The sequence below is a fragment of the Polyergus mexicanus genome, unplaced genomic scaffold, assembly GCF_030449975.1.
Source record: "Polyergus mexicanus isolate NDT 795.1 unplaced genomic scaffold, iyPolMexi1.0 SCAF_14, whole genome shotgun sequence".
In the NCBI taxonomy this organism is placed as follows: Eukaryota; Metazoa; Arthropoda; class Insecta; order Hymenoptera; family Formicidae; genus Polyergus; species Polyergus mexicanus.
This window is the reverse complement of record NW_027223334.1, coordinates 5,414,963-5,439,253: the sequence shown is the minus strand read 5'-3', so window position 1 is coordinate 5,439,253 and position 24,291 is coordinate 5,414,963. Positions and strand designations below refer to the sequence as shown.

Genomic DNA, 24,291 nt, shown 5'->3' with positions numbered 1-24,291 from the left:
TTATGACACTTTTCGCTTATATAAAAATATTTCATTTCTTAATTTATACATATAAAGAATCAATCGTATCCTTTTTTTTTTTTTTTTTTAATTTAATTCTATAAATTCGCGGCCAGAAAATTGAATCTATTATAATATTTTATTTCTGACGATATATCAGAAAGCATTTTTGTGCGAGCTTGCCAAATGCATTCGGACTATGCCGCCTACACCGCGGAAATCAATCTTCTTTTTTTTTTTTCCATCGAACTCCCTCCCTCCCGGCGCCAGCATTTTTGTTACATTAGACGTCGGGATTTCAATATCTCGACGATGTACGACCGGACGACGAGGAAATAAATTTTTACGCGATACGTGAGAGTCATCCCCCATTACCGGGCCAGCATCCGAAATCTGTTCCGGACAACGCATATTCGCTTGCGTATAAAGTCCAATCGCGCGTTTACAATCAGCGATGTACGCGTTTCCATATTAATTGCGCCGACAACATTTCACGATGCGCTCGCGGCGATTTTATCTCTATCCTATCAGAAGATCGTGTTATCGCTTTGACTATACGATGTCTAGAATATAAAATTCGCGAGCTCCCGAAATATTGTCGTCTAGTTTCTATCGTGGATATAAATTCACATAAATTTGCAAAATATTTATATTTCTTTTAATAACTATATAACGTGTCATAAGCGTGTTCGCGATTATTATACAAGATAAATAATTTAGAAAAAATTTTGTTAACACTTTTTTTTTTTTGCAATTGGATAATCATTAATAATTATTCGACTTTTATTTTAACGGAGATTCTACGCTATATGAGTGTCTGAGACGAAAACGTGGAACCATAAGGGTTCCTGTTTAATGGCATCTAATAATAGAACACATGTGCGCTACACGTGTTAAAATCTGCATGAGTAAATAAAAATTTGCGTTCCTGTTTCCTTCATTTAAATGAACGGAACGTTTGTATTCTAGCTAATATATGTATATCGTGCTGTCTTTCGCGTTTCGTCTTGAGTCGCCGAGAGCTATCCGCGAACCTATCCATTTAAATCGCGTTGCTTGGGTGTACAGCTATGACTGACATAATCAGTTTCGGAGAATATACACTTACGTAATTCTCTCCGCCCGCTTGACTTGGAAATGCGTATCTGCTCGAAGTATGTCGGGGTTACATCTAATTTTAGGTTTCGCTTGCAAGCTCAACCACATGTCTGGACCTACGCGAATTTCGAACGTTGCCCAGTTCATACACTTATATTGGAGACAAATGAAAATTGTTCGAGAAATATTTGCGCGCGCTTGTAACACAAATTGAAATGTAATTTAAATTCCAATCAATCTCCTTTATTCGCTTTATTCTTTTATTTCTTTTCAGCGGCAGAATACATAAATAATCGAAAAAAATCACAAGTTTAGTTATAATATACAAGGTAGCCCATTTTAAAAGTTCCACCCTCATAACTTTTCAGGATCAACGTTTAAAGGAAAACGACTTGGATAAAAGCTGTAGGGAACAAAGGGGGCTATCTAATAGTGACCTTGGATTTGACATTAAAGGTCATTTTCAAGGTCGTTTGAAGAACAACTTCCGTTTTTTAAACGGAACCCCCTATTTTTCATTACATATTCTTGTAACTTATCTCGAGAGCTTTCCAAAACACTATAATAAAGTATTCTTTTATTGAGTACTTTTCAAGTTATTTTATATTTTAATCTGACATATTTTGATATAAAAAATTAAATATCTCGTAAAATATTTAGTTTTCGATAATCTTACCGTAATAATTCTATGTACGGAACAATGAGACAAATCAATTAGTATAAAAAATAATTGTTTTTAAGAAAATTATTTAGAATGTATTTTTTTAAAACAATTATTTGTTTTTTTTTTGCCCTAATTGATTTGTCTCATTATTCTGTACGTAAAAGTATTACAGGTAAGATTATCGAAAACTGAATATTTTACGAAATATTTTATTTTTTATATCAAAATATGTCAGATTAAAATATAAAATAACTCAAAAAGTGCTTAATGAAAAAATACTTTATTATAATGTTTCGGGAAGCTCTCGAGATAGGCTACAAGAATATGTAATGAAAAATAGGGGGTTGCGTTAAAAAAACGAAAGTTGACCTTCAAATGACCTTGAAAATGACCTTTAATGTCAAATCCAAGGTCACTATTAGATAGCCCCCCTTTGTTCCCTACAACTTTTATCTAAGTCGTTTTCCTTTAAACGTTGATCCTGAAAAGTTATAAGGGTGGAACTTTTAAAATGGGATACCCTGTATATATATATATATATATATATATATATATATATATATATATATATATATATCAAGTGCGATAAAAAGTATTTGAGACATTTTTTGGAACGTTGCCTACATAATTTAAATTCGCCTCCCTTTGCAATCCTTTTCGACCGCAGGACGCATAAACAATCGGAGCACGATTTTCTTATAATATTATATTTACTGTCATATGTTTCTTAAACGCAAATTCTCTCTTCTCGCTACTATATGAATATACGTCTCGACACTCTTTGCAAGATAGTTCCCGTAAACTTTCATCCGCCTTTCTTTCATCATCGGACGTCTCTCTCTTTCTCTCGCGCATGCGTGCGTAAACGTTGCCATGAATTCATAAGTACGCATTACGACCCACCCGGGATGATTACGTACGACACGGTAATTCCCTGGGCAACCTTATTCAAAGATACTACAGCTACGGATGCTGCCGTTGCAGTCGCCGCCGCGAGATATCATCTCAGTGCCGGTGCACTTTCTTCCAGCGTCCTTTCCATCCTCTTTACGACCGTCTCAGTAACGATCTGTCTGTGCTTCATGCGAGAATGTGCGTGTGAGCGCATCCGAGACTTCGCTTGATTCATGACAAACGAGTTAAGAACGCCGCCATCGCGCGTAATGATAAACATTTTCAGCGTTGCGTGCGCGTTGCGGACTCGCGATTCTCAAACCACGAAAGGCGAGAGCGCCCTTTAACGCGCCGTGTAATTTAATAGAATCGTTTACGAAGAGACCTGTATGATAATCGAAGCCCTGAGGCTTCGTACGCGTATATACGTGCAACGGATTCCCGACGTCGTCGCTCCGTATATTTAACGTACTCGCTGTTAAAATATAATTAAAATATATAATATAAAGTATATACGTGCGCCTTTGATAGAACTTAATTAAGAGAGCTTAATTAAGAGAACTCTTTCGTAAAGAACCTCATCTCTATAAACACACATTTTTTTCTTCATTTTCCAACTTTTTATTAATTTGTTGACGGTTAAAATTAACGCTCTTATTCAAAAGCGTGACTCTTAGGTAAACGCGAGATGAGAATTAGACAGTCACGCTCAACGCTAAGTATAGAGAGAGAAAATGGACTACTCCTTTATTAGATGCTTTCTAAAGCAGATTGTGTCCGGAAGTTGTCAAGGAGTATAGATATAATCAAAAGTTTTCAACTCCCAGCACATTATTCTCGCGCGCGAAAACGAGAAAGAAAAATGGACTATTACGAAATTACGCAAGAGCTCGTACATATATCGGATATTCTATACATATAACCAATGTATGTAAATATATTTACATGTACGTAAAATATATTTGCGTTAATGCTACTTTGCGTTTAACTTATTTAAGTCGGATTAACGGTGAATCTCATGGGAGCGTAAAAAGGGCTGCTGAAGTTCGAGCGGGAACATTTCCGCGTGTATTCTCTATCCATCCCGTATTTTATGCTACTTTACCTCGTGATCAACGTTTATCCCACAAAGAATCTATTGATCTATCGCGTATATGAATCGGTAATCATCTTCGATGAAAACTCGGCGTAATAGCGACCGATATAAATTTCGCTTCGGCAACAACGACGGCATTTAATCGGCCGTGGCGGTGGTCGCCGCAGCGTCTCCACCAGACGAGAAAGCCTGCCTCGGTTCGTACGTTATATATCGAGAGAAGGTGGATATCCATTAGCATAAGATCCCCGGTCGAAGATAGCCGGGCTCCCCCCACCCCCCCCCCTCCCTTATTTATATAGTCAGAGCCAATCAACCGTTTCTACGCGTCCCGAGTCTGATAAAAGCCAGATCCTGCCTTTCTGCCGCGATACCAAACGAGCCGCGAGCCGTTTATGACATCGACTATCATTAAATGCAGCACCTTGGTAACAAAATGCATAGATAACGCGAGCTAGAGTTATTCCATTTTTCATCAATTATTCGATAAATTTTTTCAGTTACTAGCGCCAGATTACCATATTCGCGATTCATTTATAATTCGTGAATAGCATGGATGGAAGATTCGTCAAAGACCAATAAGATTTCTTTATATAATACTAGTCATGAATCGGGAATAAGGTAAAACTGCATAAAAGGTAACACACCTGCGATTTTATTGCTACTTAAATATGTATTATAGGGCAGGTTCTTAGTTCTTCTAAGTAATTCCCGGTAAGAAATAAGAATGGACATAAGAAAGATAATCAGTTTTAATGCTTTATCTCAGGTATTATAAAGTAATATTAAGAAAAGTAAAGTTTGTATACATTGTATTTGTTGTAGAGCAGATGTGGAAAAAGTATTTATTTACATTTACGGGATAAGTGCATTTTGTGCCCGCTGCCAGCGCGTGTGGAGGGGATACGTACGCAAGCGTAAACCGTATACGCATGCGCAGACACTCTCTGCGCATTACACGCCTGTATCCCCTCCACGCGCTGGCAGCGGGCACAAAACGCAAAACTTGCATCACTAATTGTATCAATAAAGTACAATATTTCATCTATTTTTCTCAGTCCGTTAACAGCTTTCAACATATAACTGCACGAATTTGTGGTTCTTGTCTTAAAAAATATTATTTTTTGAACGCGTGGGCGGGAAAGGGGCGGAGCTCCTCCCTCTGCACCTACACCTCGAAAAAATCTAACCTAACCCAATCAAACTTCACTTTTAAAACTGAAAATAGGTTTGGGTTAGGTTAGAATTTTTTTGAAGTATGGGTGTAGAGAGAGAGAGACACACATAACTGCCATAAACAATTTTTTTCAATTAAAACAATAACAAATTATATAGCATACACATACTTTAATGTCAAACTTTATTATATCATCAAATTTATTTTATCTTTTAAACCAATATCATCCTCCACTTATTTTTTGTAAGAAATTACTCAGAAGAACTTCCCTTACAACATATTTAGATGACGATAAAAGAGGTGTATTATAATAGTATTTATACAGTTTTATTGAAAATAGTTTGACGCTAGCTTAAGAGGGAGAAAAATAGGAAGGGAGAATGAAAGAGAATTTGTACGGGAAAAGCAGAAGAGAACAATGCGAGAGAATCAGGTGAACAAGTTTGAATCAATAAACTGAATATTTATAAACGCGCTAACGAGAAGGAGCGAATGAGAAAGTGGGTTAAAAAGAATGAAATGAAATACGTTGCATAGCGGAAGAGAAGAGTCGGAATGAAGCCGAGTTGAGCAAACTATGTAGATATTATAATAATAATTATTATATTTGTATTGAAAGTACTTTTTTTTGGTAATTGTTTCGAATAAGGTCTTTTCTAAATTTTGAGAAATATGATCGAATCTCTCGGTAAAACTCTTCGTTGTGACCCCAACAGTAATAATCAGTTGAGGAAGCCCAATCCCCATCACCCTCACCTCCCAAAAAAACGACAAACTCCCAAAATTAACAAAAATTAGGTAATTATCCACTATAAAGTCCACAACCAAACTAAATTTTAGTTTTAAATCAGCAATAGGTTTGGGTTAGGTTATATCTTCCGGAACTCACTGCGTCCGCGCATACACTTTTCCATCTACACAACAATTTTGAGGTAGACCTCGTTTTGCTTTGTAAAGTATATGCGTGGACACAATGGGTTCCGCCCCCCCTCCCTACGGGGGGGGGGGGCTCCACTTCCGGAAGATATAACCTAACCCAAACCTATTCCTGATTTAAAACTAAAATTTGGTTTGGGTTAGGTTATATCTTCCGTAAGGGGACCAGAACCCGCTGTGTCCACGCATATATTTTACAAAGCAAAACGAGGTCCATCCTATGAATGAGAAAGTGTATGTGTGGATGCAATGGGTTCCGGCCCCCTCCTCTTACGGGGGGCTCTACTTCCGTAAGATATAACCTAACCCCGAATCTATTTCTGATTTAAAATTAAAATTTGGTTTGGTTGTGAAGTGGACATTATAGTACATAATTATCTAATTTTCGGTAATTTTGGGGGGTGGGGGTGATGGGGTTCAGGTTCCCCCGACTGATTATCACTGTTGGGGTCACAACAAAGAGCTTTACCGGGAGATCCGATCATATTTCTGAAAATTCAGAAAAGGCCTTATTCGAAACAATTACCGTACTTTTTTTTACAATGATATGCTATAAATTAATTAAATAATAATCTGTCATCGGTATAAGACGAATGAAATCATTGCATCGTACGCGATGATGATTTGCGCCGGATTATTTAAAAGGTGTCGGGATTGCTGAGGAAACCGTTCATCAACTTATATTATCCCATCTACCCTCACAGCACCGTTTCCGATATCCGATCCCGAGATGTCATTTCATGGCGCATTGCACTATTATTCCGCGATGGCGAGCGTGAAACTGATCTTAAGCCCGCTGGTGCCTGGAATATTCCAAGATCCAATCTCGCGGAGGCACGTAAATCCTCGCGAGAAAATCCGGTGGTGAGCCGTTGTATCCCCGAGCGAAATTAGAATAATTACGCGTATAATCCAGCCCGCTTTATCCCGCCGTCCGATTCTCGATTTTAAGGTAAGCTGAGAAAATTTATACACCTTTACGTTCTTTCGAGCGTATGCATTCTCCGTAACGCGATATGCAACAGAGAAATATAGTTGATCTTATTTTTTCCCCGAATGTCTCACTTTTTTTTTCTAGAGATTTAATTATATCAATGCCTTTGTGTAATAAAAAATTACTCGCCGCTTCTATGAAAGAACCTGTACTAAACCTGTACTAAACCTGTACCTGGCTTTGCCAAATAGCAACGTTATTAAATTATTAAGAAATTTATTATTATTTATTTTTTAATCTTTTTTTCTATATCTAAAAATGGCAGTCACCATTATATACGTGGATTTTACGAATTCATAATTATATTATGTTTGATATTTCGCGTTTATATGCAATATTCTTATAATGAAATATTCCCTCTGTACAGTTAATAGTGTATGCATGTGTAAAACATGTGATAATGTATAAAACGTGATAATCTCGTTAAATAGCGCTATACAATTAATTCAATGAAAATTCATTAAATGGATTACGTAGAGAATTGTGAATTACGAGAAAATATAATTCGGAAAATCTACTAATTATTCTTGTCGGAGAGCGCGAGTGTCTTGAATATATCGAAACAATACGTTATCGGTATGCATTGTACGGTTTCTTTGTCGCGTGCTTACCCGTCCCAGAGAGTTTCGCGACCGTCTCTACTATACACGTCGCGTTTAATCAAAAGAGTCCGTGTCCCCGTTCAGATCGATGGATTGGAAACAAGCCCGAGAGCGAAGAGGCGGCGTTATTCGCCACGCGTTACAGGACACGACGGGGTAGGTAATTAAGCGAAACGCGCTACGGGACGCGAGATATAATTCAACTCACGATTCCCTGTTTCGCGCGAAGGGAATTTCGGTCCCGAACATGTTCGCGCGATCGATCCGCAATCCGCTGTCCCACGATCGGCGAATGCGTGCCGATTGCATTCTAACAGCGCGACGCGTGCGACGAAATGTAAGTACTCCTGGGAACGCGTGTCGCCGGGAATGCAGTCTCGCAGTCTCGTCAGTCGCGTTCGAGAACAATCGAATCGCGAGCATAATTGACAATCAACCTGGATAACTCGCATATGATCCTCTCATTGCGACGACGAGGAGACAATAGATAGATTTCGCTCAGCAGATGCGAATGATCCCATCGGTTTCGCTCGCTTGAGACTAAAACTGTCGATCAAGAGAGAGAGAGGAATCTATTTTAATGATATACGATACATATCTGGCAGGGTTGGGAAGTAACGCGTTACTTGTAACGCCGTTACAGTTACTTTTTTTCGGTAATTGTAACGGTCATGGCGTTACAAATTTTATTTGTAACGGAAAAAGTAACTTCGTTATATTTTTCGGTAACGAGTAACGAATTTAATAGTTACTTTTATCGTTACTTTTTTCAAATTTTTTGATTTATTTAAGATATTATTCTTGCTATTGTGCGTGATAAAATTTTTATCTTAACCGTAAAGCCGTAAGCAAATCGACCAATTAGCATTCTTATTATGTTGTAATCTCATTTACTACCAGTTCTAAGTACCTTGCAACGAAAATTAGAAAATCTCAATAAATCTGACCTTATAGATTGCCATTCATTAGTTGAAGCTATTCAGCAAGGTTTAAATAAAAGGTAACTTATTAATTTGATTAATACATATGTTATTTAATTTTAAATAAGGATTTAATTGAAAAATATTATTTTATTTTAAACTATTGATTCAAAAGTATTAATTTCAATAAAACAAACAATGTCGCTTAATTTACTATATTTGATTTTAGATTTCTTACAATATTTGAAACAAAAGAATTAATAATAGCAGCATGTTTACATCCAAAATTTAAGTTAACTGGTTAACCGGAGAAAAAAGAAAACGTGTTGAAAATTACTTGGAGGATTTATTGGGAATCCGATCAACTGAAAATTCTTCAAAAGCTGGAAAATCTGACGATCACGATGATTTTTTCATTTTTGAGCAAAAAACGGTGCAAAATGAATCTGAACAAGAAGAATTGCAACGGTTTTTAAAATCAAATAATTGTAATGTAGAAATGTTAAACGACTATCCAAAACTTAAAAAACTTTTTATTAAATATAATACAGCTCTACCAAGCAGTGCATCTGTAGAAAGAATGTTTAGCATCGGTGGCTCTGTATTAACACCACAAAGAGGGCATTTAAATGATAATACTATGGAGCAACAAATTTTATTAAAAATTAATAAAGAATTTCGATAAAATTTAATCATTTATTTTGTAATAAACCTTGAATGAAATCTTGCTTACAATTTTTTAAGAGTTTTTTTTATGCAAAATAATTTATTAGTTTGTATTGTAAAAAAGTAACGAAAATTGTAACGACTCGTTACTTTTTAGTAACTGTAACGGTAACGAGTTACTTTTTAAAATTGGTAACGAGTAACGGTAACGAGTTACTTTTATAAAGTAACTTTCCCAACCCTGATATCTGGATACTTTATTGACGAATTTTCGTGCAACGTGAATAATTATTCGCGTGCGTGCGTTGCAACTTTTTACTCGAATTATATTATAAATAATTTATAAAAACTTACATTATATACCGCATGAGATGAAAATGAATAAGTATCGTGGGTAATGTATTTTATAAAGCAGAGATTAATTAATGATTAGAATCGAATACGCGCGCGCGCGTATCTTGAATATATTTTATTACATTTGGCTTTACGTAAAAACTCATCTCTCTCGCGTTTCTCTAAAAGCTGATAATCAAATTAAAACGCGACATTTTAAAGTCGAGTGAGAGAAATTGCGACAGGAGAGCCGAGCGAACACTTTCATTTGAGTACCGTAGATACTTATTAGTCAGTAATTAGCAACTATGCTGGCGATATGGTTAATTATTACAATTAAGCTATTCTGGGATCTCAATTCCCCGCGAGAATTCGCCCACCGTATATATACCGTTGAGACTGTTGCGTTATTATTCATGCCCGGATTTGAGCATGAAATCGCATTTTGTAAATAAAATATATGCATTTCATCTGAATAGACGCTGATAAATAATTGTCGAAGAAAGCATTCTTCCGATGACAAACGAGAAACGAGATATTGATGTTAGAAACTTATCGTCGCGTAAGCGTGTTAGTCAAAACTTCACTACCAAACGTCATTTTTCCTATACCTCGTTAAAAGTTTCCTATATCTCATTGAAAAACTTCAAGCTCCAAGTTGTATCTTATTGAAGTCTAAAAGACTTTTCTCGACTTTTCTCGATTAATTACATCATCCCCCAATAATTCATTAATCGGTATACCTTCGAAAATATGCAGGGGAAGAAAGAGAGAGAAAGAGAGTACAGCTAGTCACTTTTCGTACGTAATGTAATTACCACTCGCTAATGGAATGAAGTCGCGAAAAACCTGCAGAGAGAGAGAGAGAGAGAGAGAGAGAGAGAGAGTAATTATTTCATTATCTCTTTATTACGTATAATGTCCCGAGGAAAAAAGATTTTGCGAAAAGTCGGCTCGCGTCTCCATTCGCGAGAATTCTAATTCAAATGTTATTACAGATACGCTGGAATTCTTCAACGTACACGTGGAATTAATTTAATTAAAGCGTATAATTGAAATTCTTCGTATCGATCGTTATTCCAACATTGTTAACATCATCATCGATCGTTGCAGTGGATAATGAAATTATTGCATTAAAGGCACAGTGATCATTTTATATTATGTTTATATATCAATTAAATTCAATACAATGTACACGTATCATTACAAGCAAGTTTCAGCAGCATCATTTCCTGGAGATATATTAAATACGCTTCCTCTTTAAATTCATCTGCAAAATTTATGCTGTTACATTTTCCACGCCATTAAATTGGGATAAAATCGTTCCTCGCGCTGTCTAGGTTATATCTGTATAAGGATTTCTGCAATTACGCACTTACCACCGTCTCGCTGGCACATGGTAACATTGAATTTATAATACTGTAGCCTGTGGTAATGATTGCACTTCTCTGAACGCGATCAATGGGCGTAAACGCACATGGCAAGCGGCTTACTATTGTTACATCGCCATTGTTCAGGTGCAGGTTATTGTTACATTATGCTTGCATTATTGAGCCTTATTACGAACAGACGTTTAAGGCCGGGCATTCAGTGCGACTTACGTCGCTGCATAAACGCGAGTGAATGCGAGGAATGCGCATCGTTGACAGTCTGAGATTCTCGAGTCTTGAGATAAGGCTCAATATTGAAAGATAAATACGTCGCGAAGCTACTTTCAAAACTATAAAAAAATCTGGTATATTTATACCCGTATTCATAGTTCTTCCTTATTTTAAGGACGGAGGAAGCCTCCATGAAGGATTGCTTGAATCTGCAAGGCCACCTTGTTTCATAGATGGACCTCGAGTCTCCCTTTCAGAAGGAAGGAATATTTTAGGGATTTTTAGTAACCGACTGGAGGCAGCACCGTTTTATGCTGCCTGCAACTAATTTCATATAATACATATGAAAACTTTTTCGTATCTTCAAAAAATTCCACGGGATTTTCCCAATCGCGAATGTATCTTTTCGGAATCCGCCACAGAATCCGATTCTCTGGATTTTCATCTTCAAATCCATCGTCAGAATCATTTAAAAATTCATTGTCCGTTATCCCTTTTTCCTTTATACACTTTCAGTTTGAGAGCGCGACAACAAATAACCACAAAACCACAAATGTAACGAAACTAACTTTTGGAGGTTATATTTGGTTATATTCTGCGTATCGTCTGCTAAAAAGGTCGCGTCACTCCTCAAGGAAGCTCGTGACCTTCCTTGAGATAAGGGAGCCAGTAAGATTCCTTGTTCGGTCAAGGAAAGTTTATGAAACGTGGAACGAGGAACAAGGAATCCTTATTCCTCAAGGACGGACTATGAATACGGGTATATATCTCGGAAAAAAAAAAAAAAAAAAAAAAGAGCTAAGTTCATATTAATAGCGTGACGCTAAAAGTTACATCGTTCTTAAGCGTATGTCTTTTTTTCTTCTATCGTTTCTTTTCAGCGCAACTTGCTCCCATCACTCCTAATTAAAAGATAATGATCTTCATTAAAAGTTTTGCCTTCTCGACAATGAAGATTCGACGGCGAAGATATGGCGTCAGAAAGTAAACTGACTTTGGTGAAAAAAAAATATATATATATAAAAAAAAAAACGATGCACGCTCGTCGAATCGAGATACAATCTCATCGTTCGATCAAGAATCTTCCTTATTTAAGCGCAAAATCGTCGCGGCATCACGCTTTTTAACGAGACGCCAATATTTAAGATCAAAATTATAAGGTCGGTAGGTGTGGACTACCGATCGATTTTCCCCTACATCCCGCCCTTTTCTTTTTTTTCTCCTCTTCTCGTCCACACTTTAAAACACTTCGTCTTTGCTGCGCCCTTCGTCGCTCGCGCTTATATTCCAGACGACGTGCAAGGTGTCTGCGCTTTACGACGAGGACTTTATTAGCATTTTATGGCATGTATCACGCCACGCGAGCATCGATGTTGGTGGCGCCATACCTTTTTGTAATATTGAGAATGCGAGAGAAGGAAAAGAGAAGAATAGCAGACATACAGGGTGCCCCATTTTAAAGGACCCACTCAAATATCTCTGAAACACTGCGTTAAATCGAAAAATGTTTCAAACAAAAGTTGTGTGGCTTCAAGGGGTATCATAAGATGGTGTCATTGGTTTGATCTTGGATGGCATCGTTAAGGTCAAGTCAAGGACACCTTTAATTTCTTAAACGGAGCCCCCTATTTTTTATTGCATATTCTTATAGCTTATGTCGAGATCTTTCTAAAACACTATAATAAAACACTATAATTTTTTCATAAAGTACTTTTTGAGTTATTTTATATTTTAATCTGACATATTTTGATATAAAAAATAAAATATTTCGTAAAATATTCAGTTTTCGATAATCTTACCGTAATACTTTTATGTACAGAATAACGAGACAAATCAATTAGTATAAAAAAATAATTGTTTTTAAGAAAATTATTTACAATGTATTATTTAAAATAATTATTTTTTTTTTGGGGGCACTAATTGATTTGTCTCATTATTCTGTACATAAAAGTATTACGGTAAGATTATTGAAAACTGAATATTTTACGAAATATTTTATTTTTTATATCAAAATATGTCAGATTAAAATATAAAATAACTCAAAAAGTACTTAATCAAAAAAAAAAAAACTTTATTATAGTGTTTTGGAAAGCTCTCGATGTCAGCTACAAGAATACTAAATAAAAAATGGGGGTTTCCATTTAAGATTTTAAAGTTGACCTTCACATGACCTTCAAATGACTTTCCAAGGTCAAATCATTGTCACCATCTTATGGCCCCCTTGAAGCCACACAACTTTTGTTTGAAACATTTTTCGATTTAACGCAGTGTTTCTGAGATATTTGAGTGGGTCCTTCAAAATGGGACACTCTGTACAAGTCACTTTTCTCGAAAGCGGTAAGTTTCTCCCTTATAAGAGCGGATAGTCTCTCGTGTCGTGCATAATCCTACGATAATCCAGATATGCGTGATTTTTCGGATATAAATCTGCAAAAGTGCTGTATAGCTTTGCGTCAATCAATAATTAACTAATTTGTTATACGGAAATTTGATATACGGAATGTATGCTTCGCAGAATGGAATACCTATATTATATATGATAATGTTTGCACGCAATTAATTTCACGGGACCCACACTCTTCCGGCAATATCCGCTCTTTCGCGCTCCAATTATTCGCGACGCGCACTTTGTTATGTTGTACGCGATTCGAGAGATTATTTCTCGCGTTATACTTCAATCCCTTTTCCCTCCTACCGCCGATAAAATTTTTTTATGGGATCGTCGGCGCGCACAACACGATCAAAGAAGCGCCCGTTCGAAAAATCCCTGCATCATCGGCTCATTTGCGCGCGCGATACGTTCCGCCAGTTAATTTAATTCACGTTAAAAATACCGGCACGTGAGACTCGGGATAACAATTAAAAGCCGATAACTATGGCTATAACGGTTGTCGCGGTGCCTGCGAAGGCTCGTCGGGCATCCGGCAAAAGGACGAACGGAAAATGGGATCTTCTTTACGTTAAATGTGCTCCGAGACAACGAACAATGCCGCTTTAATCTCCCATAAATTGCGAAAACGGAAGCGAGGCGAGAATAATTACCGGACGATGGCGCATTTTTCGCCTTATTTCACTTCGGCGTTCGCTAACAATGTTCTGCTCCCGTTATCGAATTTCCTTTGAGAGATACATTCCTTAAATTTTGAGCATTCCAACGTGCGTCTTCCAGCCTAATTCCAGCCTAATTAATACATCAAATATCAAAGACGACGTATATATGTATGAAAAGTTATCTCATCAATATTTTGCTGTTTGAAATTTATATATGTGAATGTTTGATACTTCTCGTAATAACATCGACAATGACGTTTCTTTAAATTGTATGAAAAGCACATCGAGTGCCCGTCAACATCCTGCATCAGTGTTTAATAAATTTTAATACAGATTTTGTTTTTATTATAAAGATATTAAGCTTTAATAAGTGATAAAAAGGAAGTTAAAAAAAAAAAAAAAATTTTTTTTTTTTCTCGCGAGCGGTTGAGTGATTTTTCGATGAAAAGTCTGCGGTTATATGAATCAAAGCCGTAAAACGAGACTTTAATCAGAACAGTTTGGTCGGAGAGTAGAAGGAGAACTCTCCCATGAAGCAGAACAGGCGAATTTCACGGTCTTTCACTTATGCTAACGTGCGTCCGTAAACACGAAATAAACTATATCGTTCCCTGGCGCGCTAGTCTCGGGAAAAATAGCCGGTACTTACAAACAGTACCACGTTATAAATGTGAAGAACGTATTTTAAGAAATTCACGGAGCAGCAACCATCGTCCCTGGTCCTAAGTCTAGTGGATGTACCGGGTAATCTCTCAGCGCTCTTGGCCATTTTCGGTCAATTGTTGATTGCGTGTGTTCTCGTTGTCACCTCGTCGCCGTTGCTGTAAAAAAAATAGTAATAACAAGAAAGTTAGAAGGGAATTCATAATACCATAATTATTTAAAACAAGATTAATTAGACAATAAATTACAAAAGTCGTATAAATAAAAATTAATTTGCATTTTTCATATAAAATATAAGCAATAATATAGCTGAATAAGTATAATATACGCAAAATACGCGTGTAATTAAAAAGGTGCGGAATGTTATTTAGTGATACGAGAAAATGCGAGAGAGAGTTACTTTTGTAGTGACATGAAAAGAAAAAAAAACAAGTAGAGTTGTGTAAATTAGAAACTTGCACATTGCTTCCTCATCATTTTATTTTACAAAGCTTAAGCTGCTTTAAGCATGCGGTTTTTTCAATTTTTGCTTCCTCATAGTGGAAGCTTTGTGAATGAAATGAAAAGATAAACGAGCAATATGCTATTTTCTAATTTACACACTTTTTTTATTTTTATATAATCCTTATAGATTGTACATTTACGTTATAGATTACCAACCATCCTTTAATGATACTCTATTCATGTTAAAAAATTTAACTTGATATCTTAAAATTTGCGAAAGTTAGGATGTATATAAGCATTTCTCAAAAAAGTTCAAATTTTATAAAAAATGAATTCTTTCACCGATCCTCACTAAATTCAATATCAAACATCCTTTAATAATACTCTATTCATGTAAAAAAATTTAATCCGATATCTCAAATTTTCTGAAAGTTACAGCGTGTACAGACATTTCTCAAAAAATTCAAAATTTTATAAAAAGTAAACCTTTTTACCGATTCTCGCCAAATTCAATACCAACCATCCTTGAATGATACTCTATTACATGTAAAAAAATTTAACCCGATATCTCAAAAATTGCGGAAGTTAGAGGTTAGGTACAATTCATTGCGTACATACACACATACACACATATATACACACACACATATACATACATACATACATACAGACATTTTTTAGGAATATGATTTTTCGACGTTTTGGAAAATTCTAAACACATTAGCATAGAAAACTCGAAAAAAAAAATTTTGTCACGAAAACAAAGCTTCCTCTATGAGGAAGCAAAAAGAAGAAATATTTGACAACTAAGGAAGCGCGTTTAAGCAAGTAATCAACAAATTTTCGATTGTCTACCACCCAAGAAAGTAATCAACGTGTTTGAGTTTCAACGTCAGAGTCTTCGTTGCTTTGTTTATACTCGCTTGGACACTGGATGAACTTAAAGCTTCTCTTCGTTCCGGCTCGACGTAGAACATCAGAGCAACTCTTCTCAATTGCCGCTAGATCAACAGCAAGAGAGAGAAAGAAAGAGAGAGATAGAGAGAGAGAGAGAGGGATGACGCGCAAGAAAAAATACTTTTTACATAAAATATATTATTACTCCGGAAAATATATATCTCGTCTTTTTAATTATTTAACAAATTTGCGTACCGACTTCCGTACTTTCGCGAATTTATTATCAGTAATAAAGATACAATATTTACTATTTAATCATGTAAATTTGCGTGTCGACGCTTGCGTTAATAAAAAAAAAAAAAAAAATAAATAAAAAAAATCCCGCTTCGACGATTTTGTTTGCGCACGGAAAGCGCTTTCGAGGAAGCGCAACTCTCATCTTTGGGAGACGATAAAACGGTATCGGTTCGCGAAGAAGCAAGTTAACTTTAATGTCATTAGAATTTCAGCTAAGTTTGATGTTCCGTTTGCCGCGTCGCGAATGCCGGTCGAAAGTACCGGGAAATTGATGTAATTTGATAATCGCGCGACCGATGGCCCTGTCAGACGCATGTGCGTGCATATCACGGATGCAAAGGATGATCGGCGACGTTGATCGAGCACCGGGAGGATAACTTCGTGCTACGGTTCGAAGTGAAAGCAGCGCGCGTTGGCACGAGTCCCAAGCAAGGGCGCCCATAGATTTTGATCCAAAAGGGAAGAGGGTCTCATAGGGGACCTGTACCGTCTATCTATTTTTCTCTATACCATGAATCGCTTGTATTATGAGCGACGATGCAATTTCAGTGAAATTTTCGAGACTTGAAATTGCGACGTTTTCAAAATAAACGACTCGTAAGCATCTCGGATTTTTTAGACTCCTTAACAAGAGGAAATTACGGTATGTCTTTTTCTTTAATATCGACATCAGGGCTCTATAATTCGAGAATTATATGACAAATCTCGGTATATTTCTAAATTGAGAAGAGAACTATATGGCCTTCCTATTCATTGTAGCCATCCTGTGCTTGCGGGCTGGCACATAATGTCGTTTTACGTTGCCAAGAAAAATGCAGAGCTCCGCTCTAATGCATCGCACTCTCTATCTCTCGCTTTTCCTCTTTCCATTCTTTCCACGATTCTCTCGTTTGTATACGCGAGTCGCATTCTATGTAAGAATGCGTAGGAACGTCAAGTATTTCCTTGAACGAAGAAGCTGACACGACAGATTGCACGAAATAGCCTGTTTCTTTTATACAATATAACGATTACCTACGCGATGAAAAAGGCAATGAGAAAATCGGATAGGTGGAAATGACGTAGCAAAATATTTGGACAATATACCTCTGCTGTCTGTCTGAAGTAAGCCTGGCAATTTGTAATATATAATTTATCGTGATCGTTGCTCTATCTATCATACACATCCACCTACTCTTATTTCATGTTGTTGCATTTTATAACATCTCCTTACAAGTTCTCTCTGAAAATCCAATCTTAAGATATTGCAACGTTGAATAATTCATGCCTTCATTACAACATCGTCCTATTTTGTAAATTTCGACCCGGCACAAAATTGCAATTTGGCGAAGGAAATTACATTTGTTGTGGTCGACGTCCGTTCGTACGCGACTTGTACACTGAACGAGATAACCACTCGATCTTCTCGATCTATACACTTTGCGAACAAGGCATTCTCTAACAGTGGATAAAGAAAAAGTAAAGATCTTACATCATAGGACACAGCTGATTTTTTTATCCTTAAAAAAAAAAAAATCTATAAAAAATATATTGATATACTTTCTCTTAAAAGCATTCAAATTAAAATTTCAGATAAAATTATATTAGAAAAAAATTACGATAAGAAATAAAAAATGCAGAATATTTCTACTGTTTTTAAATTGAGTGAAAAGGTTTGATATTGTGTCTAAGAAAGATCGAAGAATATTATCGCATACGATCGTACTATTTAACATTTGTGTAACGAGGAGTCGAGCGAAATATGATCGAAAGATAGTTTTTTTTTTTTTTTTTTTTTTTTATGAGTCGTTTCTCTTATTGTTAGTGAATGAGCGCGACGAGAGTGCGAAGGATAAATGACGCATAATGAGGAGCAGAAGGGTGTGGAGTGTACGCGGATCACGTCGAGGATTGGAAGATGTTGGATGGAGAGCGGAAGACAGAGGTGATTACAACGACGAGCGAAGAAATCCAAGGAGGGAAGATGAAAGAAGAGAAACCGCGAAATTAAATGGGTGTGACCCGTCTCGCGTGTGGGCGAGGCGCGAGTATATAGTATACAGAAAACCAGGGTTGGGAAGTAACGCGTTACTTGTAACGCCGTTACCGTTACAGTTACTTTTTTTCGGTAACTGTAACGGTAATGGCGTTACAAATTTTATTTGTAACGGAAAAAGTAACTTCGTTACATTTTTCGGTAACGAGTAACGAATTTAACAGTTACTTTTATCGTTACTTTTTTCAAATTTTTTGATTTATTTAAGATATTATTCTTGCTATTGTGCGTGATAAAATTTTTATCTTAACCGTAAAGCCGTAAGCAAATCGACCAATTAGCATTCTTATTATGTTGTAAAAATGCTTGAATGTGATTGATCAACTTATGGCTCTTGCAGACCAGTGCGATGACGCGACGCGCGATATCCAATGAGAGTTTTATCTTTTCGGAAAAGCAGAGTTCTCATTTACTACCAGTTCTAAGTACCTTGCAACAAAAATTATAAAATCTCAATAAATCTGACCTTATAGATTGCCATTCATTAGTTGAAGCTATTCAGCAAGGTTTAAATAAAAGGTAACTTATTAATTTGATTAATACATATGTTATTTAATTTTAAATAAGGATTTAATTGAAAAATATTATTTTATTTTAAACTATTGATTCAAAAGTATTAATTTCAATAAAACAAACAATGTCGCTTAATTTACTATATTTGATTTTAAATTTCTTACAATATTTGAAACAAAAGAATTAATAATAGCAGCATGTTTACATCCAAAATTTAAGTTAAACTGGTTAACCGGAGAAAAAAGAAAACGTGCTGAAAATTACTTGGAGGATTTATTGGGAATCCGATCAACTGAAAATTCTTCAAAAGCTGGAAAATCTGACGATCACGATGATTTTTTCATTTTTGAGCAAAAAACGGTGCAAAATGAATCTGAACAAGAAGAATTGCAACGGTTTTTAAAATCAAATAATTGTAATATAGAAATGTTAAACGACTATCCAAAACTTAAAAAACTTTTTATTAAATATAATACAGCTCTACCAAGCAGTGCATCTGTAGAAAGAATGTTTAGCATCGGTGGCTCTGTATTAACACCACAAAGAGGGCATTTAAATGATGATACTATGGAGCAACAAATTTTATTAAAAATTAATAAAGAATTTCGATAAAATTTAATCATTTATTTTGTAATAAACCTTGAATGAAATCTTGCTTACAATTTTTTAAAAGTTTTTCTTATGCAAAATAATTTATTAGTTTGTATTGTAAAAAAGTAACGGAAATTGTAACGACTCGTTACTTTTTAGTAACTGTAACGGTAACGAGTTACTTTTTAAAATTGGTAACGAGTAACGGTAACGAGTTACTTTTTAGAAAAAATAACGGTAACGGTAACGAGTTACTTTTATAAAGTAACTTTCCCAACCCTGCAGAAAACTTCGCCGATGTATGCGCGAATAAATTTTTTTCTCCTCGTCTAACGCAAGGTCAAAGACTTTGTATGCAGGACGGACGACTCGATGCACCATACGGTTATCGATCTCCTGAAATTTATCGGCTATCCCTCTCGCTACTACGTTAATATCCCTGATTAAAATAATAATCGATAATATCGTGGTAATTTATAACGGATAATTTATATACTATCTTCTTTTTTGCAGATTAAACGTATCCCTTTATAGAATATCGGGTAATGCAAAAAACGCATACGTAGTTTAACTTCAACGCGTAAATTAATTTTTAAAAACGGCGACATGCCGATATGCGTAAATATGCATATGTTATCGGTGCCGATTTGTCGAGGAATATACATATATAGATTAAAATCACACACGTACACACAAGCAATATAAATTCTGATTGACGCTGTTAATTTAATCGCTTAAATTAATGTACAACACTGAATTCCACACGAAAACGAGATCGTAACGTTTATCTCGAATTTCTGTTTATTACGATACTGTATTCCGATATCCACTCATTATTTCTCTTCGCGTATTCCCGACATCATTGTTCCTCTTTTCCTCAAACGATATACTGATCATTGATCGCGCGAAAACGATTAAATCGACGCACCGATGGAGCCTGCACAATTTTGACAACATTCGTTATCCACTTCCGATTCGGAGAAGAGCGTTAACTCGGGGCATGAAAAACTCGTTAGTCGTTACTTCGGTAAAAGACATTCCGGGGTTTATCGGATCTCGGAAGTTCCGCAGAAATATCGTCTTTGTCATCGTTTAATATTACGTTGATAAAGGCTCGTTAATTAACTTGATTTTGTAAAAACGTAAAAATATCACTAAATATTTATTCGCGTTCAAATCGAGTAAGCCGATTAACCGATGAAATCAATACGATTATATATTGAATATACATTAGGTAGAAAGTATCGTGTATGTATACGATACCTATCATACGGACGGAGGAGAAAATAAAACAGAAGGATAAAATTTTGTATTTTGACAAAATGGAAATTTGATGGAAATTGCACGAGAGAGAAAATCAACATATCTGCAATATCTAAATTTAAAATCTCACGAATGTATTCGAATGTAATAATGCCGAGGTTAATGGAAATATTTTCAACGCTCTGATTTTATATATACCTGCATTTCCAAAAACGCGATTCAAGCAGATCGCGCGCATATTCTTATTAAACGCTAATATTTTACAAAACTGAAGTGCTACTAATTATTTTCCGATTGAAAGTGTAAAATGATGATGTGTATATTCCATGTATATTTCATGAAGATATATTGGTGCATTAAGTAATGAATGTAATAGTATTTGGCGAGCATTAGCAACTCATACATAACCCCTATGGAAGTCAATATTGATTCTGCTAGAAATTAATGAGTAAATATCATTTAGTTATATTAAATATCAACAATGATGCATCGCGTAGCAAATTCTACGACATTAACTGTTTATAATCGACTGTACGCAAATCTCAATGCAAACATGTATCTAAACAATACATAAAATATCGACAATGTATTTTTCAATACTCTTTAACAATTGGATTTTTCTAAAGGAAGAGAGGATAAAGTTCCGAATAGGTGAACCCTTCGATTTTTTTGAAACTACACTATTTTTTGTATTTTTTAACGCTGATTACGAATATGATAATGAAGATTTGCGACAAGGTCATTTTCAAGGTCAAAACTCAAAAAAACTGAAAAAATATAACTTTTTAGACATTATTTCGATAAATATTGATGTAAGAAAAAAATGTTTCAAATAAAAGTTGCAGTTCTTAAAAAAATACATCATTTATGTTCTATAAATTTTTTGCGTAAAACTGATAGTTTTCGAGAAGAAGATTGTCCGCGACTGAAATCGATCTCGGGAAATCGTTTGTGAATCTGGCGATCTCAATAAATTGCAACGATCCAATTATAGAGAACTTCTTTTTCGAGAATCTTTTATTTTCTAAATGATTATTTATATAATTTCTTTTTCCTTTCTCGCGAATTGAAAAACATCGTCGTCTAATTAATGAATCGTAAACAATTTTAAAAATTCCACTTCTAAATGATAAAATATTATATATATAAAAAATTCGTGTTCGAATTTTAAAATTTGGCTTATTAGAATTTTTTCTCCGCTGCGTCATGATTAAATTTAATTTCCTCCGAGCGGAATATTGATCAAATATTAATAAGTCAATCGCAGCTCGGATTGATTCGAGCGAGCGAACATGTATTCGTGCGCGCGAGAGAGCGAAGCGAGATCCGGATATTGTATATCCGGTCATCCGGATGTCGTTGACGACGCGCGTTAGCGATGCGCAAGAAGCTACGTAATGCGTCTACTTTTCGTGCACAATCAGGTAAAAACAGGCAACGGTAATAACCTTCGTAAGGGGGAAAAGCCGTCGTCAGCATCGTCGGGGGACACGTGCCGCTTGCGCAATGACGTTTCTTACGACGTCCCACGTGTTAGGAAGACGCGCGTAAACGCCTACTTGAAAATACGACCCACGTCGTACCGGATGACGCATCGATATGCGCCTTCGATGCTTTTATAGACCCCGGTGGGCCAGAAGAAGCCACTAGAGCCGGGAAAGAGAAGACGGGAGAGAGGGATCTCTCGATGGAGCTCTTCATCTTTCAGATACGGGCGGCTATATGGATCGACGATTCGATCGTCGTGTTTCGATTCGAGTTACGCATGGCTCTGTTTCTGACTTCCCCTCTTTACGACATGATTATTAAAACATCATCGCACTCATCTCTCTTTTTCTCTCTTCGAGCTTCCAGACGATTCGTATTTGTATAGATCTTTACAAGATTCGTCAGATACGATTGAAGTAGGAATTTATGTCAAGTATCAAAATGAACGGTTCTCTCTCTTGCAACATCGAAATGTCTGATGTTGATGTTTCACATTAGCTATTATACCCCCTACTTTGCTTTCTTTTAGTCTCTAACTTTGTGTGTGCATATCTATTAGGTGTACAACTTTGCTTCCGCCGAGGCTTTATTGTAAAAAACTGGTTATACATTTATGATTCAAAGTATTGTCCACTCCCAATGATCGTGCCAATTCTTTTTGACTTTGACTCGAGTCTTAATTAAGTAATGCCTCCAATTCTGCATCTTCGAAAACCTTCTCTCTTTCACCGCTATGCCGGTCTTCGACGTGAAAATCACCGTTCTTGAAGCGTTGAAACCGCTCACGACACGTTCTTTCGCTAATAGCGGCTTCACCGTAAGTATTTGAGAGCATTCGATGAGCCTCGGCCGCAGATTTCTTCATATTGAAGCAGAAAATTAAAACCTCCCGCAAATGACGAGAATTTGGCTCGTAAACTGACATTTTCAATCGAGAATAACTTTATGATGCAGATACAAATCGACTAATGTTTCTATGGGGTTATGTTGACAGATGCCCAAGTTTATCGCATAACGTCTATGATCTATTTATTTCGACCACTACTTACCGCTAAAGCCATCTATAGGAAAACAGCGGAAGCAAAGTTGTACACCTAATATAATTTAATGAAAGTATTCGATCTTTGAGATATTTCAATTATTATTAATGTTCCTCATATTTTTAAAATAAAAAATTTATTATAAATAAAATAATCTTACTATTATATAAAAAAAAAAAAAATCTTATGTTAAATTTTTCACTATTTCATATCTTCAAATGTATTGAAGATTTGTGGCAAAATAATAATATCGTTCAAATAAAATTAGTGGATAAAAAAGATAAAAAGAGATGGTCTTTCTTAAAAATTAAAATTTTTCAATTATGATATTAGTCTTTATAGCCGCGCGTTATAAAAAAATATCTCCAACATGCGAACGTGTGAACTCACAAACTACGAATGCATATGTTATCAAAGATCATGATATATCAGCGACAATATCAACGTTGTCGTTCGAGCCCTTCCCAACAATTTGCCACGGTACCATGTTCCCAGCATAGACATATCCTCATTTATCCCAATGTCCTATACGTCGACGACCAATTTGCTAATCGAGCCAATCATCCAATCGCATTAACCTTGCAGGCCATTCAGAAACTCCGGTCTCGTTTTTATTGGATAGTTCCTGCAATGCGCACGCACAGATTTTAAAAATTTACACTCTTCACGAATAATCGCATAATTACTAGATACAATTATTTTCGCTCGATTTATTTACACCGTAGAAATATTGAGGAAAAAAGATCGTCCGTTACGTGCACTAATTATCATTTAAGGGGATTACATTATGGAGACATCTCGTGCAATTCTCTTCTCTTTATTCATCTTGGAATTATGGTACACGTATGCTTGAAATCCGCCTTCCCTGACGATTATTTAGATAATAATGTCAATTTGCTTGGCATAAAGCTGTAGTAATACGGCTGCATCTACCAATCACCCTCAAGCTACAAGAGAGATGACAAAGACTGTCGCGAGAAAGGCACAAATAAACATACACATATTTACGTATATGTATTTAATGTACA

At 35.9% G+C, this 24,291-nt stretch overlaps 1 protein-coding gene across 4 annotated transcripts in view; it reads right to left on the bottom strand.

The window, feature by feature from the left end:
- Window positions 1-24,291, bottom strand: part of LOC138939615 (CD151 antigen) — a 132,353-nt gene that overhangs the window by 36,236 nt on the left and 71,826 nt on the right. For all 4 annotated transcript variants that reach the window (XM_070307567.1, XM_070307566.1, XM_070307568.1 and 1 more), the window contains one exon: window positions 14,682-14,853. In XM_070307567.1, the coding sequence (XP_070163668.1) occupies window positions 14,682-14,801 (120 nt within the window). In that variant the 5' untranslated portion in view covers window positions 14,802-14,853. The remainder of the gene's footprint in view (window positions 1-14,681; window positions 14,854-24,291) is intronic.